Here is a 27,134-nt window from a genome sequence, read left to right as displayed (position 1 = left end):
CACACTCGTCGCAGAAGCTATTCATAGACGAGTTCCATAACAATGCACTTACTGTACACTCGTATCAGCGGGCAACGATAGAATTAACTGCTAACGCCCTCCGTATACCGAACCCCCACCCCCACCCCTCTCCTCCAAACTCCCTCTCCTCCCCACCCCTATCCTCAACGCCAACGACTACCTTTACCTATAGATATATGCATTCCGTTGGTAGCGTCTCAGATCATGCCTTCTCGTTGTAGCTATATATCCTGGGTTTATTTTTAACCTGGTACCTAGTCGCATTGATTCAATCGAAGAACTATGCACAGACCCCAAGCGAGGTCTTGTCTGGTTAGCGTTCAGTCCAGCGCGTGGTGTTTTGTGACGTCACGCTGGTAAGCTCCGTTGCCTGTTTGGGGGGCCGTCTCGCGCTGAACGGAATAGGCAGAGAAACCGATGTAATAACAAATCTGTTTTCCCACAATCAAATTGTCGTAGATCGCGTGAAGTGTTTTGTCGGAAAGTGATTATGATGTTGAGAACAGAATTGTTTATCTCACAGGGCTAAAAAGGTTCCTAGGAGTAAACTCAACGTACAGTTAAATTAAGAATTCGATGAAATGGGGAATAAAACTAATTTGCATGCTGCTTGTTTAAATGATATTTTCCATAAGTTAATTTCATGTACACATGTGTTGCCTATATTATGACGTTTCTGTAAATTATCATTATTTATTGAAAAAGACAACATAAAAACTTTCATTATTATGATTATTATAGCAAAAAATGTCATTTATGTGCAAATATTGCTTTAATTACCCAAAACTTTAAAAATATAATTAAACGAAATTGCATTTTAATATCACATGATAAATGCAGATTCACATTAGGTTTTCTACAATGTTAAAAAACCAAGTAAACAAATATGAAAATGATATTTGTCGGTGGGCGATAAGCTTATATATTCACCTATAAACAATGCCATATGTTCGCCTGTACGGAAGATATTACGCAACGGTGAAACATACCGTTCATGCTCATCCATTATGTCTCCATTTAAAGGAACAAACTCGCGTTCGTGATTAACACACAGTGTTGTTTTAACAGTAAATTTGCGTGGCCTAGAATATTGCCTGAGCAACATAGCAACCAGCAAATACGAAACTCGGCCTGCGAATTCAATACTGAGTTGTTTTGACGTCACAGATACGTCACAGAGGATTTAGGCTGCTAGCGCCATGCAAGTTGTGATTGAGTGAAAGATGTCGGCTTGTAAAGGTGGAACAGTTCTTCACACTCGCTTTAAAACTATGTGGAGTAAAGAAATATGCAGCTTGATCCTCTGACGAGGAGATATGGTCATGGCCGATCGAGCCAAGGGGCAGATCCGGGTTGGATTTTACGATATAGAACGCACGATCGGAAAAGGCAATTTCGCTGTTGTGAAACTAGCGAAACACCGAATCACCAAAACTGAGGTTTGTGTTGTTTAAGTAGAAAAAGTGCAACTCATAAGTGTTGTAGCGTGTCAAGAGGTATGTGTTTCCGAGCAGTTTGTGCAGGTGCTTGATCAGATTTCACTGACCAGATAGCAGCTTTCTTCCTTCCTTTCTTCATGGATACAAAGAAGGAAGGATTGAAAGAGGGGAAGTGGGGACAAGTTTGCGGATACCGGCACAGAAACAAATTCCTACCTGGCATAACGCCATTCAAGATGTTTATAACTTGTCATGTAATACGTGAGATATTTATGTTTTTAAATACCAACTTTCAGATAAGGGTCAAGGCTTCAAGTTGTCGTCTGTTCCACAACCAGTTACCACTCTACTCCTCCATACAAAGATATTCGGCATGTTTTGTTTTCTAATGTCTGTTGAGAAACATGTATTTCTTTATTTGACAGTTTGGTTTCTTAGACGTAAGCTATTGGTTCTAATATTCTGTGTAAATGTTAATATTAAGACAGCAAGATATGGTATGGATTTACATTCACCTGATGAAGGGGCAAGAAGTAGCCCAGAAATGTTGTGTTGTAAATATTAAAGAAGTTGTAAATCCATACCATACGTTAATATTAAGGGTTTGTAGAAATCACTGCGCATGGTATGTACCTGTATGTTTAATGTTTCCCATACTTAAAATGAAGGCCCACCCACTGTCATTCCTTATCGCCCCATATCACACTAGTGTAATTTGTGTTTGGATATGCGTGGTGTATACAGACAATATTCACTGACTATGCAGTGTGTATTAGTCCTGTTGACCCCCCATGAACACAGCCCATACCTCCCTTAGATCAATACTAATTTGTATGTTTGTGTACTACATTCATTGACTATAGAGGTGGATAATTGCGCAGAATATACAATTTCACATTGTGCTCGTTAAGGTGCTAAGTTGGTTGTATATTCTGTCACCACCACCGTGCGTCACAAATTCATATCTGTTGTGTGTGGTTGTATATTCTGTTACCACCGCCATGTGTCACAGATTCATCTCTGCTGTCTATATCTGTGGTTGTATATTCTGTTACCACCAGCCATGTGTCACAGATTCATCTCTGCTGTCTATATCTGTAGTTGTATATTCTGTTACCACCGCCATGTGTCACAGATTCATCTCTGTTGTCTATATCTGTGGTTGTATATTCTGTTACCACCACCACGTGTGACAGATTCATCTCTGCTGTCTATATCTGTGGTTGTATATTCTGTTACCACCACCATGTGTCACAGATTCATCTCTGCTGTCTATATCTGTAGTTGTATATTCTGTTACCACTGCCACGTGTGACAGATTCATCTCTGCTGTGTATATCTGTGGTTGTATATTCTGTTACCACCACCACGTGTGACAGATTCATCTCTGCTGTGTATATCTGTGGTTGTATATTCTGTTACCACCACCACGTGTCACAGATTCATCTCTGCTGTGTATATCTGTGGTTGTATATTCTGTTACCACCACCACGTGTCACAGATTCATCTTTGCTGTCTATATCTCTGGTTGTATGTTCTGTTACCACCGCCACGTGTCACAGATTCATCTTTGCTGTCTATATCTGTAGTTGTATGTTCTGTTACCACCACCACATGTGACAGGTTCATCTCTGCTGTCTATATCTGTGGTTGTATATTCTGTTACCACCACCATGTGTCACAGATTCATCTTTGTATATCTGTGGTTGTATTTTCTGTTACCACCGCCACGTGTGACAGATTCATCTCTGCTGTCTATATCTGTGGTTGTATGGTTCTGTTACCACCACCACATGTGACAGATTCATCTCTGCTGTCTATATATGTGGTTGTATATTCTGTTACCACCACCGCCATGTGTCACAGATTCGTCCATACTGTTCATGATATATTGCTTGTATAGTGTGTTCATTGCTAACATGAAGGATTGTCTAAAGGCCCAGGGTACTAGTGGACACCAGGGTTGTTCCAGGGACCAGTGTATTTGATAATGTCATGACTGTCCAAGTGGCAGTGCATTTGTCGATGCCATGATTGTTTAACACGTTTAAGGGTCCACTGCATTTGTTGACTCAATGATTGTCTACATGTTGATGATGGGGGCACGGTGGGGTAGCGTAGTGGTTAAAGCGTTCGTTCGTCACGCCGATGACCCGGGTTCGATTCCCCACATGGGTACAATATGTGAAGCCAATTTCTGGTGTCCCCCGCTGTGATATAGCTGGAATATTGCTAAAAGCGGTGTAAAACTAAACTAACTCACTCACTCACTCACTCACTGATCGTTGATCGTTTGAGTAGAACTAAAAGTGTATTTGGAGAAGTGTTGATTGTTCAAGACCAGGGTTATACCTTGACCAACAAAATTATGGTCCACAGGACTCACTAATTTCAAGGGTCTGTACATGATATACGATGGTTCTGTACAGTAATGAAATCAGTCCCTTCTGCATTCAGGGATGAATTTTTCAGAATTCCGTGGCAAATTTAAGTAAATTCTGCATCCCATTTCTCAAAATTCTGCAGTTAAAAGCAACAAAATAATGAAATTTTATCTGATTTTGTGAACATAATTGCAGTGTCAGTGTCCACTCACTAATTTCAAGGGTCTGTACATGATATACGATGGTTCTGTACAGTAATGAAATCAGTCCCTTCTGCATTCCGGGATGAATTTTTCAGAATTCTGTGGCAAATTTAAGTAAATTCTGCATTCCATTTCTCAAAATTCTGCAGTTAAAAGCAACAAAATAATGAAATTTTATCTGATTTTGTGAACATAATTGCAGTGTCAGTGTCCACTCACTAATTTCAAGGGTCTGTACATGATATACGATGGTTATGTACAGTAATGAAATCAGTCCCTTCTGCATTCCGGGATGAATTTTTCAGAATTCTGTGGCAAATTTAAGTAAATTTTGCATCCCATTTCTCAAAATTCTGCAGTTAAAAGCATCAAAATAATGAAATTTTATCTGATTTTGTGAACATAATTGCAGTTTCAGATTCAAATAATATTATTCTAAGGTGCTTAAGAAAAGATTACTTTATCAATAAATCATCTTTATTCGTGAATATTTTGAAAAATATCATTATAAAAAATGTCTCCTTTCGTTTTTTGTATAAATAAATAATAAATAAAAATAGATAATAACTGATTTGTATAGCACCTTCCTTCCAACTTTTGCTGCTCAGTGGCGCTTAAATCAGTCATACTTGTGACATCTACCTCTACTTCGGTTGATAGTCAATCTTGATTCAACTTTCGAAATAAGTCAATTCCACGGCAGAAAAATGGGAAATTCTGAAGGTATTCTGCATAAAAATACATTTTCTGCGGACTTTCTACATCAAAAGGTAATTTCCACAATTTATTCTGGAATCGTGGAATCTAGGAGGGGCTCAGGGGTGATGTGGTAGACTGTTCAGTAAGATTTAGTGATTATTCTAATTCAGGGATTTACAGGACATGAATTAATGTGTCCTATACGCATAACAATTGACAATGGATGCATCGAAATTAATTAGCGCGTCCATGTTGACGAGAAAAAAGTCCAAATACTTTTTTTTTTAAATGTCGATCAAGTAATCTTGTAGTGCTAATGAAATCTAACAGACAAAACCAACCTTGTGAAAAATATTGTTATTGCAAAAAAATGTTCCAAAATTGATTGTGTTCGATTATGAAAAAACATGATCGATTGCTTGGTTGTTTTGTCATTGCGACCAATCTTCGAATATTTCAATTAATCGGACCACCACTACCCAGGACCCTTGAAAATTAAGAGTATGAGTCCCAGGGACCCTCAAATACAGGACTGAAGGTAAATCCCTGCTAATTACATGAACTTGGTTTCTTGTCCTGAAGTTTGAACAGTGCACACTGTCTCCAACGCTTGAAAACTTTAAGCATCATCTCAAAACCTTTCTCTGCAAAACGTTTTATATCAATGGACTTCATTAACTCTTTATTCATGGTTAGCGCTATGAGCATACCTGGTGTGGAGTTTAGCGCTATATGAATGGGCTCATTATTATTATCATCATTATTATGTTATTGAGCGTCCCAGGGGACACAATGTTCAGTTCTGTGTAATGGACGTACATTTATGCATTGCGTAAAAGCCTGCGAGAGTCCAAGGATTGTCTGATGATCCATTGGTATTTGTTGATACGAGGAGTGTCTGATGATCCATGGTATTGTTGATACGAGGAGTGTCTTATGATCCATGGTATTTGTTGATACGAAGAGTGTCTGATGATCCATGGTATTGTTGATACGAGGAGTGTCTGATGATCCATTGGTATTTGTTGATACGAGGAGTGTCTGATGATCCATGGTATTGTTGATACGAGGAGTGTCTTATGATCCATGGTATTTGTTGATACCAGGATTGCCTAATGATCCATGGTATTGTTGATACAAGGATTTGTCAAGGATCCATGGTATTTCTAGATATTTTTATTGCAGTATACATTGTATTTGTTGCTGCAAGGATTGTTCAAGGGTCCATTGTATTTGTTGATACAAGAATTGTTCAAGGGTCCATTGTATTTGTTGATACAAGAATTGTTCAAGGGTCCTTTGTATTTGTTGATACAAGAATTGTTCAAGGGTCCATTGTATTTGTTGATACAAGAATTGTTCAAGGGTCCATTGTATTTGTTGATACAAGAATTGTTCAAGGGTCCATTGTATTTGTTGATACAAGGATTGTTCAAGGATCAATTGTATTTGTTTCTACAAGGATTGTTCAAGGGTCCTTTGTATTTGTTGATACAAGGATTGTTCAAGGGTCCATTGTATTTGTTGATACAAGAATTGTTCAAGGGTCCAGTGTATTTGTTGCTACAAGGATTGTTCAAGGGTCCAGTGTATTTGTTGCTACAAGAATTGTTCAAGGGTCCTTTGTATTTGTCCATTGCAAGAATTGTTCAAGGGTCCATTGTATTTGTTGATACAAGGATTGTTCAAGGATCAATTGTATTTGTTTCTACAAGGATTGTTCAAGGGTCCTTTGTATTTGTTGATACAAGGATTGTTCAAGGGTCCATTGTATTTGTTGATACAAGAATTGTTCAAGGGTCCTTTGTATTTGTTGATACAAGAATTGTTCAAGGGTCCTTTGTATTTGTTAATACAAGAATTGTTCAAGGGTCCATTGTATTTGTTGATACAAGGATTGTTCAAGGATCAATTGTATTTGTTTCTACAAGGATTGTTCAAGGGTCCTTTGTATTTGTTGATACAAGGATTGTTAAGGATCCATTGTATTTGTTGCTACAAGAATTGTTCAAGGGTCCATTGCATTTGTTGCTACAAGGATTGTTCAAGGATCCATTGTATTTGTTGCTACAAGGATTGTTCAAGGGTCCATTGTATTTGTTGCTACAAGGATTGTTCAAGGGTCCGTTGCAAGAATTGTTCAAGGGTCCTTTGTATTTGTTGCTAAAAGGATTGTTCAAGGGTCCATTGCATTTGTTGCTACAAGGATTGTTCAAGGGTCCATTGCAAGAATTGTTCAAGGGTCCAGTGCATTTGTTGATACAAGGATTGTTAAGGATCCATTGTATTTGTTGATACAAGGATTGTTCAAGGGTCAAGTGCATTTGTTGCTGCAAGGATTGTTCAAGGGTCCAGAGCATTTGTTGCTACAAGGATTGTTCAAGGGTCCATTGCAAAAATTGTTCAAGGGTCCTTTGTATTTGTTGCTAAAAGGATTGTTCAAGGGTCCAGTGCATTTGTTGCTACAAGGATTGTTCAAGAGTCCATTGCAAGAATTGTTCAAGGGTCCAGTGCATTTGTTGATACAAGGATTGTTAAGGATCCATTGTATTTGTTGCTACAAGGATTGTTCAAGGATCCATTGTATTTGTTGCTACAAGGATTGTTCAAGGGTCCATTGTATTTGTTGCTACAAGGATTGTTCAAGGGTCCACTGTAAGAATTGTTCAAGGGTCCTTTGTATTTGTTGCTAAAAGGATTGTTCAAGGGTCCATTGCATTTGTTGCTACAAGGATTGTTCAAGGATCCATTGCAAGAATTGTTCAAGGGTCCAGTGCATTTGTTGATACAAGGATTGTTAAGGATCCATTGTATTTGTTGATACAAGGATTGTTCAAGGGTCCAGTGCATTTGTTGCTACAAGGATTGTTCAAGGGTCCTTTATATTTGTTGCTACAAGGATTGTTCAAGGGTCCATTGCAAGAATTGTTCAAGGGTCCAGTGCATTTGTTGATACAAGGATTGTTAAGGATCCATTGTATTTGTTGCTACAAGGATTGTTCAAGGGTCCATTGCAAAAATTGTTCAAGGGTCCTTTGTATTTGTTGCTAAAAGGATTGTTCAAGGGTCCATTGCATTTGTTGCTACAAGGATTGTTCAAGGATCCATTGCAAGAATTGTTCAAGGGTCCAGTGCATTTGTTGATACAAGGATTGTTAAGGATCCATTGTATTTGTTGCTACAAGGATTGTTCAAGGGTCCAGTGCATTTGTTGCTACAAGGATTGTTCAAGGGTCCTTTATATTTGTTGCTACAAGGATTGTTCAAGGGTCCATTGCAAGAATTGTTCAAGGGTCCAGTGCATTTGTTGATACAAGGATTGTTCAGGATCCATTGTATTTGTTGCTAAAAGGATTGTTCAAGGGTCCATTGCATTTGTTGCTACAAGGATTGTTCAAGAGTCCATTGCAAGAATTGTTCAAGGGTCCAGTGCATTTGTTGATACAAGGATTGTTAAGGATCCATTGTATTTGTTGCTACAAAGATTGTTCAAGGATCCGTTGTATTTGCTGCTACAAGGATTGTTCAAGGGTCCATTGTATTTGTTGCTACAAGGATTGTTCAAGGGTCCACTGTAAGAATTGTTCAAGGGTCCTTTGTATTTGTTGCTAAAAGGATTGTTCAAGGGTCCATTGCATTTGTTGCTACAAGGATTGTTCAAGGATCCATTGCAAGAATTGTTCAAGGGTCCAGTGCATTTGTTGATACAAGGATTGTTAAGGATCCATTGTATTTGTTGCTACAAGGATTGTTCAAGGGTCCAGTGCATTTGTTGCTACAAGGATTGTTCAAGGGTCCTTTATATTTGTTGCTACAAGGATTGTTCAAGGGTCCATTGCAAGAATTGTTCAAGGGTCCAGTGCATTTGTTGCTACAAGGATTGTTAAGGATCCATTGTATTTGTTGCTACAAGGATTGTTCAAGGGTCCAGTGCATTTGTTGATACAAGGATTGTTAAGGATCCATTGTATTTGTTGCTACAAGGATTGTTCAAGGGTCCAGTGCATTTGTTGCTACAAGGATTGTTCAAGGGTCCAGTGCATTTGTTGCTACAAGGATTGTTCAAGGGTCCATTGCAAGAATTGTTCAAGGGTCCAGTGCATTTGTTGATACAAGAATTGTTCAAGGGTCCTTTGTATTTGTTGATACAAGAATTGTTCAAGGGTCCTTTGTATTTGTTAATACAAGAATTGTTCAAGGGTCCATTGTATTTGTTGATACAAGGATTGTTCAAGGATCAATTGTATTTGTTTCTACAAGGATTGTTCAAGGGTCCTATTTGTTGATACAAGGATTGTTAAGGATCCATTGTATTTGTTGCTACAAGAATTGTTCAAGGGTCCATTGCATTTGTTGCTACAAGGATTGTTCAAGGATCCATTGTATTTGTTGCTACAAGGATTGTTCAAGGGTCCATTGTATTTGTTGCTACAAGGATTGTTCAAGGGTCCGTTGCAAGAATTGTTCAAGGGTCCTTTGTATTTGTTGCTAAAAGGATTGTTCAAGGGTCCATTGCATTTGTTGCTACAAGGATTGTTCAAGGGTCCATTGCAAGAATTGTTCAAGGGTCCAGTGCATTTGTTGATACAAGGATTGTTAAGGATCCATTGTATTTGTTGCTACAAGGATTGTTCAAGGGTCCAGTGCATTTGTTGCTACAAGGATTGTTCAAGGGTCCAGTGCATTTGTTGCTACAAGGATTGTTCAAGGGTCCATTGCAAGAATTGTTCAAGGGTCCTTTGTATTTGTTGCTAAAAGGATTGTTCAAGGGTCCAGTGCATTTGTTGCTACAAGGATTGTTCAAGAGTCCATTGCAAGAATTGTTCAAGGGTCCAGTGCATTTGTTGATACAAGGATTGTTAAGGATCCATTGTATTTGTTGATACAAGGATTGTTCAAGGATCCATTGTATTTGTTGCTACAAGGATTGTTCAAGGGTCCATTGTAAGAATTGTTCAAGGGTCCTTTGTATTTGTTGCTAAAAGGATTGTTCAAGGGTCCATTGCATTTGTTGCTACAAGGATTGTTCAAGGATCCATTGCAAGAATTGTTCAAGGGTCCAGTGCATTTGTTGATACAAGGGTCCATTGTATTTGTTGCTACAAGGATTGTTCAAGGGTTGCTACAAGGATTGTTCAAGGGTCCTTTTTGTTGCTACAAGGATTGTTCAAGGATCCATTGCAAGAATTGTTCAAGGGTCCAGTGCATTTGTTGATACAAGGATTGTTCAGGATCCATTGTATTTGTTGCTACAAGGATTGTTCAAGGGTCCAGTGCATTTGTTGATACAAGGATTGTTAAGGATCCATTGTATTTGTTGCTACAAGGATTGTTCAAGGGTCCAGTGCATTTGTTGCTACAAGGATTGTTCAAGGGTCCAGTGCATTTGTTGCTACAAGGATTGTTCAAGGGTCCATTGCAAGAATTGTTCAAGGGTCCAGTGCATTTGTTGATACAAGGATTGTTAAGGATCCATTGTATTTGTTGCTACAAGGATTGTTCAAGGGTCCAGTGCATTTGTTGCTACAAGGATTGTTCAAGGGTCCAGTGCATTTGTTGCTACAAGGATTGTTCAAGGGTCCATTGCAAGAATTGTTCAAGGGTCCAGTGCATTTGTTGATACAAGGATTGTTAAGGATCCATTGTATTTGTTGCTACAAGGATTGTTCAAGGGTCCATTGTATGTTTCATACAAGGATTCCTCAAATGTACATTGTATTCATTGATACAAGGATTTCATGAGGTTCAGGTGTACCTGTTGATCAGATTGTATTGTCGCTATCTGTAAGTGTAACAGCCTGACACAAGAAGCGTGGGTTGTACTTACATCAAAGTCTGATAACAAGGGGCTATTAATAGCAGAGTATGTTGATCCTTATCATATCTGATATTTATAGATGCAATGCATTGTCTGCCTTGCGACCTGGTATCATCCATGCAGCCACTTTAACAGGCGTTATGAGCCATATCACACAAGAGAGCTGATAGCAGGGATAGAAATAGCAAGCAGATAACAGGCAGATGTGTTAACAATAAATATGATAATTATCAATAACCATAATAATAACCTGGGCTGCAGGTAGAGTGAGCAAGGGTGCTTGAGCTGATGATGAGCCAAACTAGCCTGACTATGGCACGATCACCGAGACCCCTCCCTGCTGCATTTATTTTAATCTGTAAATTATCATAATAAACACTTAATGGTTGCTTGGCTACTCTTTGCAAATACTGACTGATGGTTGCAAGGCTCTCCACCCAAATAATGTCTGATTGTTCTTAGGCTGTTCTACCCCACTACTGCCAGATGGTTGCTAGGCTGTTCTGGCCCACTACTGCCAGATGATTTGCTAGGCTGTTCTGGCCGACTACTGCCAGATGGTTGCTAGGCTGTTCTGGCCCACTACTGCCAGATGGTTGCTAGGCTGTTCTGCCCCACTACTGCCAGATGGTTGCTAGGCTGTTCTGCCCCACTACTGCCAGACTGTTGCTAGGCTGTTCTGTCCCTCTACTGCGAGATGGTTGCTAGGCTGTTCTGCCCCTCTACTGCCAGATGCTGCCCCTCTACTGCCAGATGGTTGCTATGCTGTTCTACCCCATTACTACCAGATGGTTGCTAGGCTGTTCAACCCCACTTCTGCCAGACGGTTGCTGGGCTGTTCTGCCCCTTTACTGCCAGACAGTTGCTAGGCTGTTCTACCCCACTACTACCAGACGGTTGCTAGGCTGTTCAACCCCACTACTGCCAGATGGTTGCTGGGCTGTTCTGCCCCTCTACTGCCAGATGCTGCCCCTCTACTGCCAGATGGTTGCTAGGCTGTTCTACCCCATTACTACCAGATGGTTTCTAGGCTGTTCAACCCCACTTCTGCCAGACGGTTGCTGGGCTGTTCTGCCCCTTTACTGCCAGACAGTTGCTAGGCTGTTCTACCCCACTACTACCAGACGGTTGCTAGGCTGTTCTAACCCACTACTGCCAGACTACTGCCAGATGGTTTGCTGGGCTGTTCTGCCCCACTACTACCAGATGGTTGCTAGGCTGTTCAATCCAACCAGACTGCCAGTTGCTAGGCTGTTCTACCCCACTACCCAGACAGTTGCTACTACTGCCAGATGGTTGCTAGACTGTTCTACCCCATTACTACCAGACAGTTGCTAGGCTGTTCTACCCCACTACTACCAGATGGTTGCTAGGTTGTTCTACCCCACTACTGACAGATGGTTGCTAGGCTGTTCTACCCCACTACTGCCAGATGGTTGCTAGGCTGTTCTACCCCACTACTGCCAGATGGTTGCTAGGCTGTTCTACCCCACTACTGCCAGATGGTTGCTAGGCTGTTCTACCCCACTACTGCCAGACAGTTGCTAGGCTGTTCTACCCCACTACTGCCAGATGGTTGCTAGGCTGTTCTACCCCATTACTACCAGATGGTTGCTAGGCTGTTCTACCCCACTACTGCCAGATGGTTGCTAGGCTGTTCTGGCCCTCTACTGCCAGATGGTTGCTAGGCTGTTCTACCTCACTACTACCATACGGTTGCTAGGCTGTTCAACCCCACTACTGACAGATGGTTGCTAGGCTGTTCTACCCCATTACTACCAGACAGTTGCTTGGCTGTTCTGCCCCTCTACTGCCAGATGGTTGCTAGGCTGTTCTACCCCAGCTAGTTCTTTTCTCTGATCTTATTGTCCAAGTCAGTGTGGGGGATATTAGCAAAATAAGAATTTTATCTTGTTGAAATTTCGAAGAATGTTATTTACCATATCTTTAATATGATACACATCGTAATAGATTGTGAAACAGGTGTCCTCATTGTGATACACATTGTGATAGATTGTGAAACAGGTGTCCTTATTGTGATACACATTGTGATAGATTGTAGGGGAGATAACTCTGATATCAATTCATAAATGTGATTCTCGATCATCAGTTCTCTTTCAGAAAGAAGCCCTTGTAGTCAAAGGTCCATCAATACAATGATTTATTATCATAATGATGTGTATACTCACACATCGACCACTGGTTACCAGTTCTGATCTGATCCAGTGTGCAGTCATGCATTGTGTTGTCAAGGCATTGTTAGGTACTCATGCGTCGACCACTGGGTGTTGCTAGGTACTCACACACCACGACCACTGGGTGTTGCTAGGTACTCACACATCAACCATGGGTGTTGCTAGGTACTCACACACCGACCACTGGGTGTTGCTAGGTACTCACACACCAACCACTGGGTTTTGCTAGGTACTCACACATCAACCATGGGTGTTGCTAGGTACTCACACATCGACCATTGGGTGTTGCTAGGTACTCACACATCAACCATTGGGTGTTGCTAGGTACTCACACATCGACCATTGGGTTGCTAGGTACTCACACATCGACCATTGGGTGTTGCTAGGTACTCACACATCGACCATTGGGTGTTGCTAGGTACTCACACATCGACCATTGGGTGCTAGGTGCTAGGTACTCACACACATCGACCACTGGGTGTTGCTAGGTACTTACACATCAACCATTGGGTGTTGCTAGGTACTCACACATCGACCACTGGGTGTTGCTAGGTACTCACACATCAACCATTGGGTGTTGCTAGGTACTCACACATCAACCATTGGGTGTTGCTAGGTACTCACACATCGACCATTGGGTGTTGGTAGGTACTCACACACCGACCACTGGGTGTTGCTAGGTACTCACACATCGACCATTGGGTGTTGCTAGGTACTCACACATCGACCACTGGGTGTTGCTAGGTACTCACACATCGAAGATTGGGTGTTGCTAGGTACTCACACATCGACCACTGGGTGTTGCTAGGTACTCACACATCAATCATTAGGTGTTGCTAGGTACTCACACATCAACCATTGGGTGCTGCTAGGTACTCACACATCGACCATTGGGTGTTGCTAGGTACTCACACATCAACCACTGGGTGTTGCTAGGTACTCACACATCAACCATTGGGTGTTGCTAGGTACTCACACATCAACCACTTAGTTTTGTGAAGTCATGTATCATAGAAAATAGCTTTTGACGTGCTTCCTTCACCCTTTCCATGTATGGTATCATCAGAGCTTGCAAAATTCTTTTATGTCAGTGATAACGATTTGACAATTATTTTCAGGTGGCCATTAAAATTATTGACAAGACCCAGCTTGACGAAGCCAACTTGAAGAAGGTGTACCGTGAAGTTCAGATCATGAAGCTGTTATCTCATCCACACGTCATCAAGCTGTACCAGGTGAGTGCTGAATACACAACGTAATTTCAGACGACACAAGATTTTACTGTGCGGTACAACTGTGTGATACGACTGATATGACAGTGATACAACTGTGTGATACCACTGTGGCACAACTGTATGATACGACAGTGATACAACTGTGATACAACTGTGTGATACAATTGTGTGATACAACTGTGATAAAACTGTGTGATACGACTGTGATACAACTGTGTGATGCCACTGTGGGACGAGTGTGTGATACGACTGTGATACAACTGTGTGATACAATTGTGTGATAAAACTGTGTGATACGGCTGTGTGATATGACTGTGATACAACTGTGTGGTACAACTGTGTGATATGACTGTGATACAACTGAGTGATACGACTGTGATACAACTGCGTGATATGACTGTGATACAACTGCGTGATACGACTGTGATACAACTGCGTGATACAACTGCGTGATACGACTGTAATACGACAGTGTGATACGACAGTGATACAACTGCGTGATACGACAATGTGATACGATAGTGTGATACGACAGTGTGATACGACTGTGATACAACTGTGTGATACAACTGTGTGATATGACTGATACAACTGCGTGATACGACTGTGATACAACTTCGTGATACAACTGTGATACAACTGTGATATGACAGCGTGATACGACAGCGTGATACGACAGCGTGATACGATAGTGTGATACGACAGTGATACAACTGTGTGATAAAAGTGTATGATGCAGCTGTCTGATGCATATGGTAGAACAGCCAGGTGTGCGAGATACACGTGTGCGATTGAAATTGAAATTTCACTACACGCTTGTTGATTACGTGGCTGTTCTACAAAAATGATCGTTTGTTAAACAACTCTTTTATTCAGGGTGTCCAAAATTATGAGACAAATCATCAGAGTTGGTCTGTCGATTTTATGTGACTGTGCAAAATTTGGTTTTGTTGCAATTATTACATTTTGTATTGGTGAACAATTCATTCCTTAGACTGACCAGCGGATTTATTGTGCTGGGACTATTTTCAGGTGATGGAGACTAAGAACATGCTCTATTTGGTGTCGGAATATGCGCCCAACGGGGAGATTTTCGGTGAGTACAGCTAACAAATTCGTAGTAAAACTCTCACATCATTCACCAAAGATTATTCATGATTTTAGCAGGCTCTTACTGAGCAATACATTGTGCCAATATCCATGGCAATTGAGGTTAGAGGCAAATCATTTGCTCTGTGAGTCCGATAGGATGATATCATATTGCTAAAACCAATTTAATTATGGCGGGGGGAAAACATGCATGTAAACATTATCTATCCATCTTTGTTAATAATAATGACTGTATCAATAATTACACAATCACAAATACTTCTGTTTGGTATTATGTGCATAGTTGTTTATCTGGTATCTTGCTGCCTTCGTGAGACGACTGCTTTGTATGTTTCCCATGGAGCTGAGATTTTAGGTTGAGTTAGTGATTCCCGATTAATTGAAATAATTGAAGATTGGTCGTAGTGACCATACTACCAAGCAATCAATCATTTTCTCACAATTGAGCACAAACAATTTTGGAACTACTGTTTTAGTGTTTGAAACACTTGAGGATGGAACATATCAGATGGTGTCAGTGCCTTAAAAATTGTTTAATTCTTAGAAAACTCGTGATATGTTCATGTCATATTGGTCATCACTTAGTCATCAAGTAGAAAGCTGAATCATCTTACATTGGATGTCAAATTTGCAAATGCAACTTGCACAGTTTCTAAATAAAACAAAAAGCAACCAGTTCCCAACACTAGGTAGAGTGCACACTGATCTGAAGACCAGGGTTAATCGTAACTCGTTATCTTACCTTCATGTAAAATACTGAAATTTCATTGGTCAATGACGCTTTTACAAGTTTCCGTGTCACCCATTGCACACTCAACTTAAACATAATTAACCATTTTTTTAGCAGTTTTAAGCTTCTGAGAATATGTTTCACTGATTTTGAAAATGCAATACAATTTATTTGCCACTAAACTCACTCACTCACTCAATGAGAACAGGTGAGCTCCGGTTCTAATTTGTTCATATGTGTTAAGCTGTCTGAGCTACAGCTGCTGGTGACTGGTCAGCTGTTTGACTCTTTTATAAAATCAAAGAAAGCCTTTAACAGCATGTTGACTGACCTTTGTCAGTTTTAGATGTACACATGGGACAAGATTCCAGACTTACTAGATTTCAACCACTTTAAAAGTATGTGATGAATATTGCTCACATACTTAGAGAATATTTGCAAGTTATATGTTATTGCTGTTACACTGCTGGAATGTTGCTGTTATTCCTCTGGAATGTTCCTGTTATACTTCTGGAATGTTCCTGTTATACTGCTGGAATGTTCCTGTTATACTGCTGGAATGTTCCTGTTATACTTCTGGAACGTTGCTGTTAATGTTCCTGTTATACTGCTGGAATGTTGCTGTTACACTGCTGGAATGTTGCTGTTACACTGCTGGAATGTTGCTGTTACACTGCTGGAATGTTGCACTGCTGGAATGTTGCTGTTACACTGCTGGAATGTTGCACTACTGGAATGTTGCTGTTACACTGCTGGAATGTTGCTGTTACACTGCTGGAATGTTACACTGCTGGAATGCTGCTGTTACATACTGCTGGAATGTTGCTGTTGTATACTGCTGGAATGTTGCTGTTATACTGCTGGAATGTTGCTGGAATGTTGCAGTTATACTGCTGGAATGTTGCTGGAATGTTGCACTGCTGGAATGTTGTGTTATACTGCTGGACTGTTGCTGTTATACTGCTGGAATGTTGCTGTTACACTACTGGAATGTTGCTGTTACACTACTGGAATGTTGCACTGCTGGAATGTTGCTGTTACACTACTGGCATGTTGTATACTGCTGGAATGTTGCTGTTATACTGCTGGAATGTTGCTGTTATACTGCTGGAATGTTGCTGTTACACTGCTGGAATGTTGCTTGTATACTGCTGGAATGTTGCACTGCTGGAATGTTGCTGTTACACTGCTGGAATGTTACACTACTGGAATGTTGCTGTTATACTGCTGGAATGTTGCTGTTATACTGCTATAATGTTGCTGGAATGTTGCACTACTGGAATGTTGCACTGCTGGAATGTTGTGGTATACTGCTATAATGTTGCTGTTATACTGCTGGAATGTTGCTGTTATACTGCTGGAATGTTGCTGTTATACTGCTGGAATGTTGCTGTTATTACTGCTGGAATGTTACTTTTATACCACTGGAATATTGCTGTTATACTGCTATAATGTTGTGGTATACTGCTGGAATGTTGCTAGTATACTGCTGGAATGTTGCTTTTATACCACTGGAATATTGCTGTTATACTGCTGGAATGTTGCTAGTATACTGCTGGAATGTTGCTGTTATGATACTGGAATGTTGTTATACTTCTGGAATGTTGCTGGTATACTTCTGGAATGTTGCTGATGTTCTGTGATGTTGCTAGTATATTACTTGAATACTGCTGGAATTCTGCTAGTATATTGCTGGAATGTTCTTAATATATTGCTGGAATGTTCCCAGTATTTTGCTGGAATATTGCTGGCATATTGCTGGAATGTTCCCAGTATATTGCTGGAATGTTCTTAATATATTGCTGGAATGTTCCCAGTATTTTGCTGGAATATTGCTGGTATATTGCTAGAATGTTCCAAGTATACTACTGGATTATGATGGGATACTTCTGGAATGTTTCAGAATGTTGTCAATACACTGCTGATATGTTATGAGAATGTTGCCAGCATATTGCTTAACACGAGAGCTCATTCCGTCACCCTTGACCTCACCCATTGTCAAGTGAACCATGACCACAGGTACTTCTGTATACTTCCGGCAAGTGATAGTTGTGTGTGCCTGGGACAGGGGAGGTCACACCTGCTAATGATAGGCTCTCTGCCTCAGCAAACCCTTTGTCCAGTGATCCATGACTGAGAGTGCTACTCTGTACTTCCGGGCAAGTGACAGTTGTGTGGGACAAGGGAGGTCACACTAGTGATTGACAGGCTGTCAGCGTTAGCCGACCCTGATGAATGCTGATGTCACATTTTACAACCTAAATCTGCCAGAAGATCCTGAGGCGAAGTCATCACGCATAAAGTCAATCTTTGTGAATGAGCAAGAAGGATCACAGAACAATGATTCCTTTCCTCTGTCAAAACATTTTGTCAGCCGACAGTTCGTTGGAGGGACTGGAGGAGATTGTGAAAACTGACAAATATAATATCTCAATTTTAGCAATATTCTTGGTGTATGAAACAGTTTTGAAGAAAATCCCCATGATATTATGCATGGAGTTATATTCAAATTCGCTTAGTCTTAATTATTATGATTTGAATTTCCCATAGGGCTTGAAAAGGTAAGATCTAACACAGGCTGATAGAGTACAGTAACCTGGATGTGTCATATCAGTATTTTTTTTTTTTATCACTTTATTTCTTTAAAATGGGTACATAATTTATGCATTTGTGGTACATGTAAATATTATAAAACAAGGACATGGGTGGTAGATAATCCGTAGGCGATAAGAATACATTTGTTGTTGCAATTTATGTGAAGAGGTTATGGCAAGATGACCAAAAGGTGAAGAATTTACCATAGTTGCATTGCGAAAAGGCAGCACATTTGTCAATTTCAGACAAGTTGTGTAGATAATGTTTTAATCCAGCAATCTGTGGATGCGAATTGGAACATCTCTTTGCATATATATAGTATTTTGTTGCGATGATAATAAGGTTTAGTACATCATTTCTTTTTTTTATATCCAAAGATGATATGTTTTGCATATCAGTTTCACTGTACTCTGCACTCAGACAGACAGGGCCGGTGGGGTAGCCTAGTGGTGAAAGCGTTCACTCCACACGCTGAAGACCCGGATGGATTCCCTACATGGGTACAATGTGTGAAGCCAATTTCTGGTGTTCCCCCGCCGATGATATTGCTGGAATATTGCTAAAAGCGGCGTAAAGCTAAACTCACTCACTCACTGTACACAGACAGAAAACCACGAGTATCTTTTGATGTATACTGTACCAGTGTATAGAAGGTTGAATATCATACACGAGCCAAGGAGTGAACAAGTTATTTACGGTTGTTGATATATTTGATGTCATATTACATAAGAGTGAACCAGATTCTGCCAGCGTCTTCAGTTTGACCGGGGCCGTGGGGTAGCGTAGTGGTTAAAGCATTTGCTTGTCACGCTGAAGGCCTGGGTTCTATTCCCCATCTGGGTACAATGTGTGAAGCCCATTTCTAGTGTCTCCCGCCGTGATATTGCTGGAATAGTGCTAAAAGCGTCGTAAAACCCCCACTCACTCACTCGCTCATCCGTGGTTCGTTTCAAGAATCAGAGCTGATAGGTAGGGATTCTATTATCATCAAGACCATTAAATGGTTTCTACAGACTTCATAATGAGTGGTCTATCAGCCGTCTGACTTGTATTTGTGTACGTCTGCTTCAGTGTTTATAATTAGGATGCAGGTGTCGTTGAAGTTTTCTACGATTTTATATGCATTGGGTCGCACTAAGTAGTTTAAAATTATGACCCTTGACATGTTGAATTTTGTACACTGTTGTTGCAGCAACTTATCAAATTTGTTTCCATGGTAACCTGTACACACTGACTTTGCCTACTCAAGTTCCTCATGTGGCATAATTACCTGTTGCGGTGGTTACAGATTTGTAAATGCCATGGACATATCCTGTAAGTTAAAATTAAAATATCCATAACATTTTTAATTCACTATTTTCATGATGAATAATGCATGTCCTGGTTATTAAATAGAATTTGCCGTGTGGAAACCTTCCCAAGACAGGAATTGGCGAAAACATCAGATTTCACTGACGTCAGTGGTTTTGGAAAGAAAAGTTTTTTAATATACCAGCAAAATCAATAATCTCCCAGTACAGATGTACCTGTGTTCATTTGACCCAGTTTACCTTAGAGCCAGGTCTGTTTCGTCTCCTGTGAAGCCATATTTGGCCAAGAGACTGACCTTGCCCCTGGTGCCTGTCCTCTGTTAGGTCTGGATGTATCAAATGTGTTCGTTTTTCGTTTTGGTTAATCTTGTGTCCGATGTTCACGTCCGGTCTTCCTGGTTGTGTGTTGACTGTTGGTACTGTTTCATGTTGTAGAGGATAGCCCTGTGTCAAGATATGTTACACTTGTCCAAAGCTCACCTCTAGTAAAATCCTGTATGGTCTAGTGAAGTGAGATAACCATATGGTTATATATAGAGGATAGCCCTGTGTCAAGATATGTTACACTTGTCCAAAGCTCACCTCTAGTAAAATCCTGTATGGTCTAGTGAAGTCAAATAACCTTATGGCTATAGATAGAGGATAGCCCTGTGTCAAGATATGTTACACTTGTCCAAAGCCCACCTCTAGTAAAATCCTGTATGGTCTAGTGAAGTCAAATAACCTTATGGCCATAGATAGAGGATAGCCCTGTGTCAAGATATGTTACACTTGTCCAAAGCTCACCTCTAGTAAAATCCTGTATGGTCTAGTGAAGTCAAATAACCTTATGGTTATAGATAGAGGATAGCCCTGTGTCAAGATATGTTACACTTGTCCAAAGCCCACCTCTAGTAAAATCCTGTATAGTCTAGTGAAGTCAAATAACCATATGGCCATAGATAGAGGATAGCCCTTTGTCAAGATATGTTACACTTGTCCAAAGCTCACCTCTAGTAAAATCCTGTATGGTCTAGTGAAGTCAAATAACCTTATGGCCATAGATAGAGGATAGCCCTGTGTCAAGATATGTTACACTTGTCCAAAGCTCACCTCTAGTAAAATCCTGTATGGTCTAGTGAAGTGAGATAACCTTTATAGATAGAGGATAGCCCTGTGTCAAGATATGTTACACTTGTCCAAAGCCCACCTCTAGTAAAATCCTGTATGGCTTTAGTGAAGTCAAATAACCATATGGCCATAGATAGAGGATAGCCCTTTGTCAAGATATGTTACACTTGTCCAAAGCTCACCTCTAGTAAAATCCTGTATGGTCTAGTGAAGTGAGATAACCATATGGTTATATATAGAGGATAGCCCTGTGTCAAGATATGTTACACTTGTCCAAAGCTCACCTCTAGTAAAATCCTGTATGGTCTAGTGAAGTCAAATAACCTTATGGTTATATATAGAGGATAGCCCTTTGTCAAGATATGTTACACTTGTCCAAAGCTCACCTATAGTAAAATCCTGTATGGTCTAGTGAAGTCAAATAACCTTTATAGATAGAGGATAGCCCTGTGTCAAGATATGTTACACTTGTCCAAAGCTCACCTCTAGTAAAATCCTGTATGGTTTTAGTGAAGTCAAATAACCATATGGTTATATATAGAGGATAGCCCTGTGTCAAGATATATTACACTTGTCCAAAGCTCACCTCTAGTAAAATCCTGTATGGTCTAGTGAAGTGAGATAACCATATGGTTATATATAGAGGATAGCCCTGTGTCAAGATATGTTACACTTGTCCAAAGCTCACCTCTAGTAAACTCCTGTATGGTCTAGTGAAGTCAAATAACCTTATGGTTATATATAGAGGATAGCCCTTTGTCAAGATATGTTACACTTGTCCAAAGCTCACCTATAGTAAAATCCTGTATGGTCTAGTGAAGTCAAATAACCTTATGGTTATATATAGAGGATAGCCCTTTGTCAAGATATGTTACACTTGTCCAAAGCTCACCTCTAGTAAAATCCTGTATGGTCTAGTGAAGTGAGATAACCATATGGTTATAGATAGAGGATAGCCCTGTGTCAAGATATGTTACACTTGTCCAAAGCTCACCTCTAGTAAAATCCTGTATGGTCTAGTGAAGTCAAATAACCTTTATAGATAGAGGATAGCCCTGTGTCAAGATATGTTACACTTGTCCAAAGCTCACCTCTAGTAAAATCCTGTATGGTCTAGTGAAGTGAGATAACCATATGGTTATAGATAGAGAGATATTGCCTGTGTGTCAAGATATGTTACACTTGTCCAAAGCTCACCTCTAGTAAAAATCCTGTATGGTCTAGTGAAGTCAAATAACCTTATGGTTATATATAGAGGATAGCCCTTTGTCAAGATATGTTACACTTGTCCAAAGCTCACCTATAGTAAAATCCTGTAATGGTCTAGTGAAGTCAAATAACCTTATGGTTATATATAGAGGATAGCCCTTTGTCAAGATATGTTACACTTGTCCAAAAGCTCACCTATAGTAAAATCCTGTATGGTCTAGTGAAGTCAAATAACCTTATGGTTATATATAGAGGATAGCCCTTTGTCAAGATATGTTACACTTGTCCAAAGCTCACCTCTAGTAAAATCCTGTATGGTCTAGTGAGAGTGAGATAACCATATGGTTATAGATAGAGGATAGCCCTGTGTCAAGATATGTTACACTTGTCCAAAGCTCACCTCTAGTAAAATCCTGTATGGTCTAGTGAAGTCAAATAACCTTTATAGATAGAGGATAGCCCTGTGTCAAGATATGTTACACTTGTCCAAAGCTCACCTCTAGTAAAATCCTGTATTGTTTAGTGAAGTGAGATAACCATATGGTTATAGATAGAGGATAGCCCTGTGTCAAGATATATTACACTTGTCCAAAGCTCACCTCTAGTAAAATCCTGTATAGTCTAGTGAAGTCAAATAACCTTTAAAGATAGAGGATAGCCCTGTGTCAAGATATGTTACACTTGTCCAAAGCCCACCTCTAGTAAAATCCTGTATGGTCTAGTGAAGTCAAATAACCATATGGTTATATATAGAGGATAGCTCTGTGTCAAGATATCTTACACTTGTCCAAAGCTCACCTCTAGTAAAATCCTGTATGGTTTAGTGAAGTCAAATAACCATATGGTTATATATAGAGGATAGCTCTGTGTCAAGATATGTTACACTTGTCCAAAGCCCACCTCTAGTAAAATCCTGTATGGTTTAGTGAAGTCAAATAACCTTATGGTTATATATAGAGGATAGCTCTGTGTCAAGATATGTTACACTTGTCCAAAGCTCACCTCTAGTAAAATCCTGTATGGTTTAGTGAAGTCAAATAACCTTATGGTTATATATAGAGGATAGCTCTGTGTCAAGATATGTTACACTTGTCCAAAGCCCACCTCTAGTAAAATCCTGTATGGTTTAGTGAAGTCAAATAACCTTATGGTTATATATAGAGGATAGCTCTGTGTCAAGATATGTTACACTTGTCCAAAGCTCACCTCTAGTAAAATCCTGTATGGTTTAGTGAAGTCAAATAACCTTATGGTTATATATAGAGGATAGCTCTGTGTCAAGATATGTTACACTTGTCCAAAGCCCACCTCTAGTAAAATCCTGTATGGTCTAGTGAAGTGAGATAACCATATGGTTATAGATAGAGGATAGCCCTGTGTCAAGATATGTTACACTTGTCCAAAGCTCACCTCTAGTAAAATCCTGTATGGTCTAGTGAAGTGAGATAACCATATGGTTATAGATAGAGGATAGCCCTGTGTCAAGATATGTTACACTTGTCCAAAGCTCACCTCTAGTAAAATCCTGTATAGTCTAGTGAAGTCAAATAACCTTTATAGATAGAGGATAGCCCTGCGTCAAGATATGTTACACTTGTCCAAAGCTCACCTCTAGTAAAATCCTGTATGGTTTTAGTGAAGTCAAATAACCATATGGTTATAGATAGAGGATAGCCCTGTGTCAAGATATGTTACACTTGTCCAAAGCCCACCTCTAGTAAAATCCTGTATGGTCTAGTGAAGTCTAGTTTGTAGCCAACCACGAAACGACGCTTAATTATGTAAAAGTGTACTAGTTTATTTTGCTGACTGTTGAAAAAATTATAAGTGTCCAAACTGAAAGACAAAATTATAGGATATGAAAAGCTGACATTGTCAAGAGTAAGACCTCGTTAATTTCATTGGCCATAATGCGTGGAAACTAAGTTTGACATTTTTTATGGTTTCAGTGTGACAAAAAAGTGGATTTAAGAACACTATGATATGAATTAATGGCATTTCTTAATGATTTATGGTGATCGTAATGTATTGTAAAAGGGGAGATCTTTGATAAATATGTTCTTTGTGAATTATAAACTAGGGTGAAACAGTATACCGCGGTATAATATTGCAATCCAAAAATTCAGTATTTTCGATTTTCGTACCGTCATTTTATTAACCTTTTGAAACCTTTTCTAAAATGTCTAGAAATCGAATCATTTGTTCACAATCTATGCATTTCTTTGCTAGACAATGATTTAGAACAATGACAAAAATCAGTCACACAACTGTAACTGTCTTATGACAGCTGTGTTGTGTTAATTTGTTTAATATATTTATCACTGATGTCATCAACAGAGTCATATTCAACAAAATGTGATTTGTGTGTTTGTTTTTTAATCATACTTGGCAGCTTACTAATTTGCCACACTGCTGTGAGTTCCTTGGTTCCAGTGATACTTTAGTTCTTCGATCTTGTCTTAAAATGACAGTTTTGTTCATTCAAAATAGCAAAGATTATAGTTATTTTTTTTCCATGTTATTAATCAATGTAAGGTTTAGCTTTTGTTGTTAATTTTCTGCATTATGATCATACCTCATAACCAGTGTGCGAAATAGCCACTGGCCCGCTAGCCTGTGGCTAGTGAAAATCCAGTCGGGACAGTAAATCTCCATAGTCACTGGCCCGACTGGCTAGTGAATTTTCATGGGGTCATATTTTAAATATATCACTCTTATCGACTTGTTAAGTTATAAAACACATTTAAATCATGCAAGATTATGGCCTGATAAAAATGGTCATCATATTTGCAGCTTAATGATGAAACCTGTGTCATGCCGACACTATCTTATTCTCATCTATATTTTTGTAATCTTTTGCATCGTTTCCACATTCAAATGTCGGGCTAGTGAATTATTTTTGTGGGCTAGTAACTTTCGGGCATAGTTAGCCCAACTGGCTAGCTAAATTTGGACACTATTTCGCACAATGCTCATAACCAAACTAAAACGGACTGAACCGAAGGCCTTGTACCGCAATACGTACAGTACTGTGGTAAAACTGTGGTAAGAGTGTACCGTTTCACCCCTTATTATTATTCAGATAGGCTGATATGTAAACAATATGATATAATCTAATAGTACAAAAATAATGCTGTATGACACTGTTTAGGGGTGGAAATAACCCATTGCCCGACGTCCGAGTCCAGTGTTTCTGTCGGGCAAGCAAATTTGTATATTACACTGTACCGGTGTCCAGTTGACTTTCCAATGCTACTTATGTTGTTTATTTAAAACATCAACAAGAAAACGGCCGGTATGGTGGAAAAATTATCAGGGCAAGTGATTTTACATGTGCCACTGTACCGGAGTACACTAGCAAATTTAAAGTTATTTCCACCCCTGCTGTTCTGTTCCTCAAACATTCCCATCAAGAACATTTATACAGGCAATATAGTTTACTGTTGGCAGCCTTAAAAGGTGACAGTAATATTTGGATATGTCTCCCATGGGCATATTTGCATAGTGTGTTGTAATAACTCATCAAAGTGTCACAAAAATCCTTTGTGCGACAGAGTAATTCATCACACACAACATTATCATAAACAAAAAAAATAGATTGATTCTTTGATACGGCCCCTCAGTACATATTTGCCATTGTAGCTAGTGAGATTTCCAGCTTGAACGTCATCTATTTATCTGCTCCGTATTGATAGAGCTGTTGATGACGTCAACTCCTACTGCACTGACAACACCGGCCACTATGACAATGGCTACATCCCAGCTACATAAACACTTCATTGTTGTGACGTATCTCCTGCCGTAGTCAGGACAAAGCTGATGACTCGTTCAGCTTTTTGTGCAATCTGTTACACATATGCTGTGTAAATATAGATTATCTTCCGTTAGGGGGTCCTTCACTGGATCTTATGAGGACACTGAAAACTATTTTGAAATTGTGTTTTTTACGCAGTAGCAAATTAGTTGATGCTTATTTTCTGAAATAAAAAAGTAAAGTTATTTGTGATCAAGAAACCGAAACTGTATGTTCCCACTTTTCATATGAGTACTAGTGTTGGGAATTGGTTTAAATCTCATAATTGATGATTGGTTCATTACAACAGATCAATCATCGAAAATAATTGGTTAGCGCATTTATCAAATTTTCCTGGTTATGTTTGTTAATGCACAAAAGATAAAGAAAAAAACATGTAGTTCTTTCGTTTTCTTTGCAAATTGCACAAAATGCATTTGCAAATTTCACATCTTTAAAGGATGACTAGCATGTTAGGAACATGAATTTCATGGAGTCTTTAAAATAAATTCAATCATGAATTGGAAGAGCTTGTAGTGCTAATGAAATCTAACAGAAAAAAACATACTTGTGAAAAATATTGTTATTGCAAACAAGTGTTCCAAAATTGATTGTGTTCGATTATGAGAAAACATGATCGATTGCTTGGTCGTTTTGTCATTGCGACCAATCTTCGATTATTTCAATTAATCGGACCACCACTAATGAGTATATGAATAGCATCTGTAACGTAATTGATTTTCTGATCAACCTTTCATGAACAGTGTCATCACTAGAGCTGGTAATTGATATATATCAGAATCGTTACCTAAATATCCATCAATTATCGATAAATATTGGAGAAAATGAAAATACAAAAGAAAATGAAAAGTGAAATATTTAAGTCATGAAATCAACATGTTTTATGTCACTAGTAAGTGGTGACACATATATGCATGAGAAAAATGGGTTTCTGAACATATTTTCAATAAAGCCATGAATAAATACTTAATTGTGTGTATTCTGTGTCTAAATTTGAACTGTGTTTCTTAACAATAGTTGACACAAAATAGTATTTTTGTCACAGTTTCAATGGCAATGTTACTTCCCATTGACAATTCATTTGATTATCATTATAATAGTCAGCCTTAGGGGCGGGCGGTTGGTGGGGAGCACAGCATCCTGTTCATAGTCACGTGTGTTGATGAGACTTCAGGTGTACTTCAGGTGTACTTCAGGTGTACTGTGGGTGATGTAGTCTCTCTCAGGATCCTGATCATATATAGGTGTGTTGATGAGACTTC

At 39.4% G+C, this 27,134-nt stretch overlaps 1 protein-coding gene across 2 annotated transcripts in view; it reads left to right on the top strand.

Moving 5' to 3' along the window:
- Nucleotides 1–1,203: 1,203 nt before the first annotated feature.
- LOC124255895 (serine/threonine-protein kinase SIK1-like) overlaps nt 1,204–27,134 on the top strand; it is a 52,779-nt gene continuing 26,848 nt past the window's right edge. For both annotated transcript variants that reach the window (XM_046689842.1, XM_046689841.1), the window contains exons 1-3: nt 1,204–1,460; nt 13,878–13,994; nt 15,027–15,090. In XM_046689842.1, the coding sequence (XP_046545798.1) occupies nt 1,338–1,460; nt 13,878–13,994; nt 15,027–15,090 (304 nt within the window). In that variant the 5' untranslated portion in view covers nt 1,204–1,337. The remainder of the gene's footprint in view (nt 1,461–13,877; nt 13,995–15,026; nt 15,091–27,134) is intronic.

The sequence above is a fragment of the Haliotis rubra genome, unplaced genomic scaffold (assembly GCF_003918875.1).
Source record: "Haliotis rubra isolate DU_JTF1 unplaced genomic scaffold, ASM391887v1 Scf611, whole genome shotgun sequence".
NCBI classification, from domain to species: domain Eukaryota; kingdom Metazoa; phylum Mollusca; class Gastropoda; order Lepetellida; family Haliotidae; genus Haliotis; species Haliotis rubra.
Note: the sequence above shows the minus strand (reverse complement) of the source record. Positions and strands in the feature narration are given on the sequence as shown.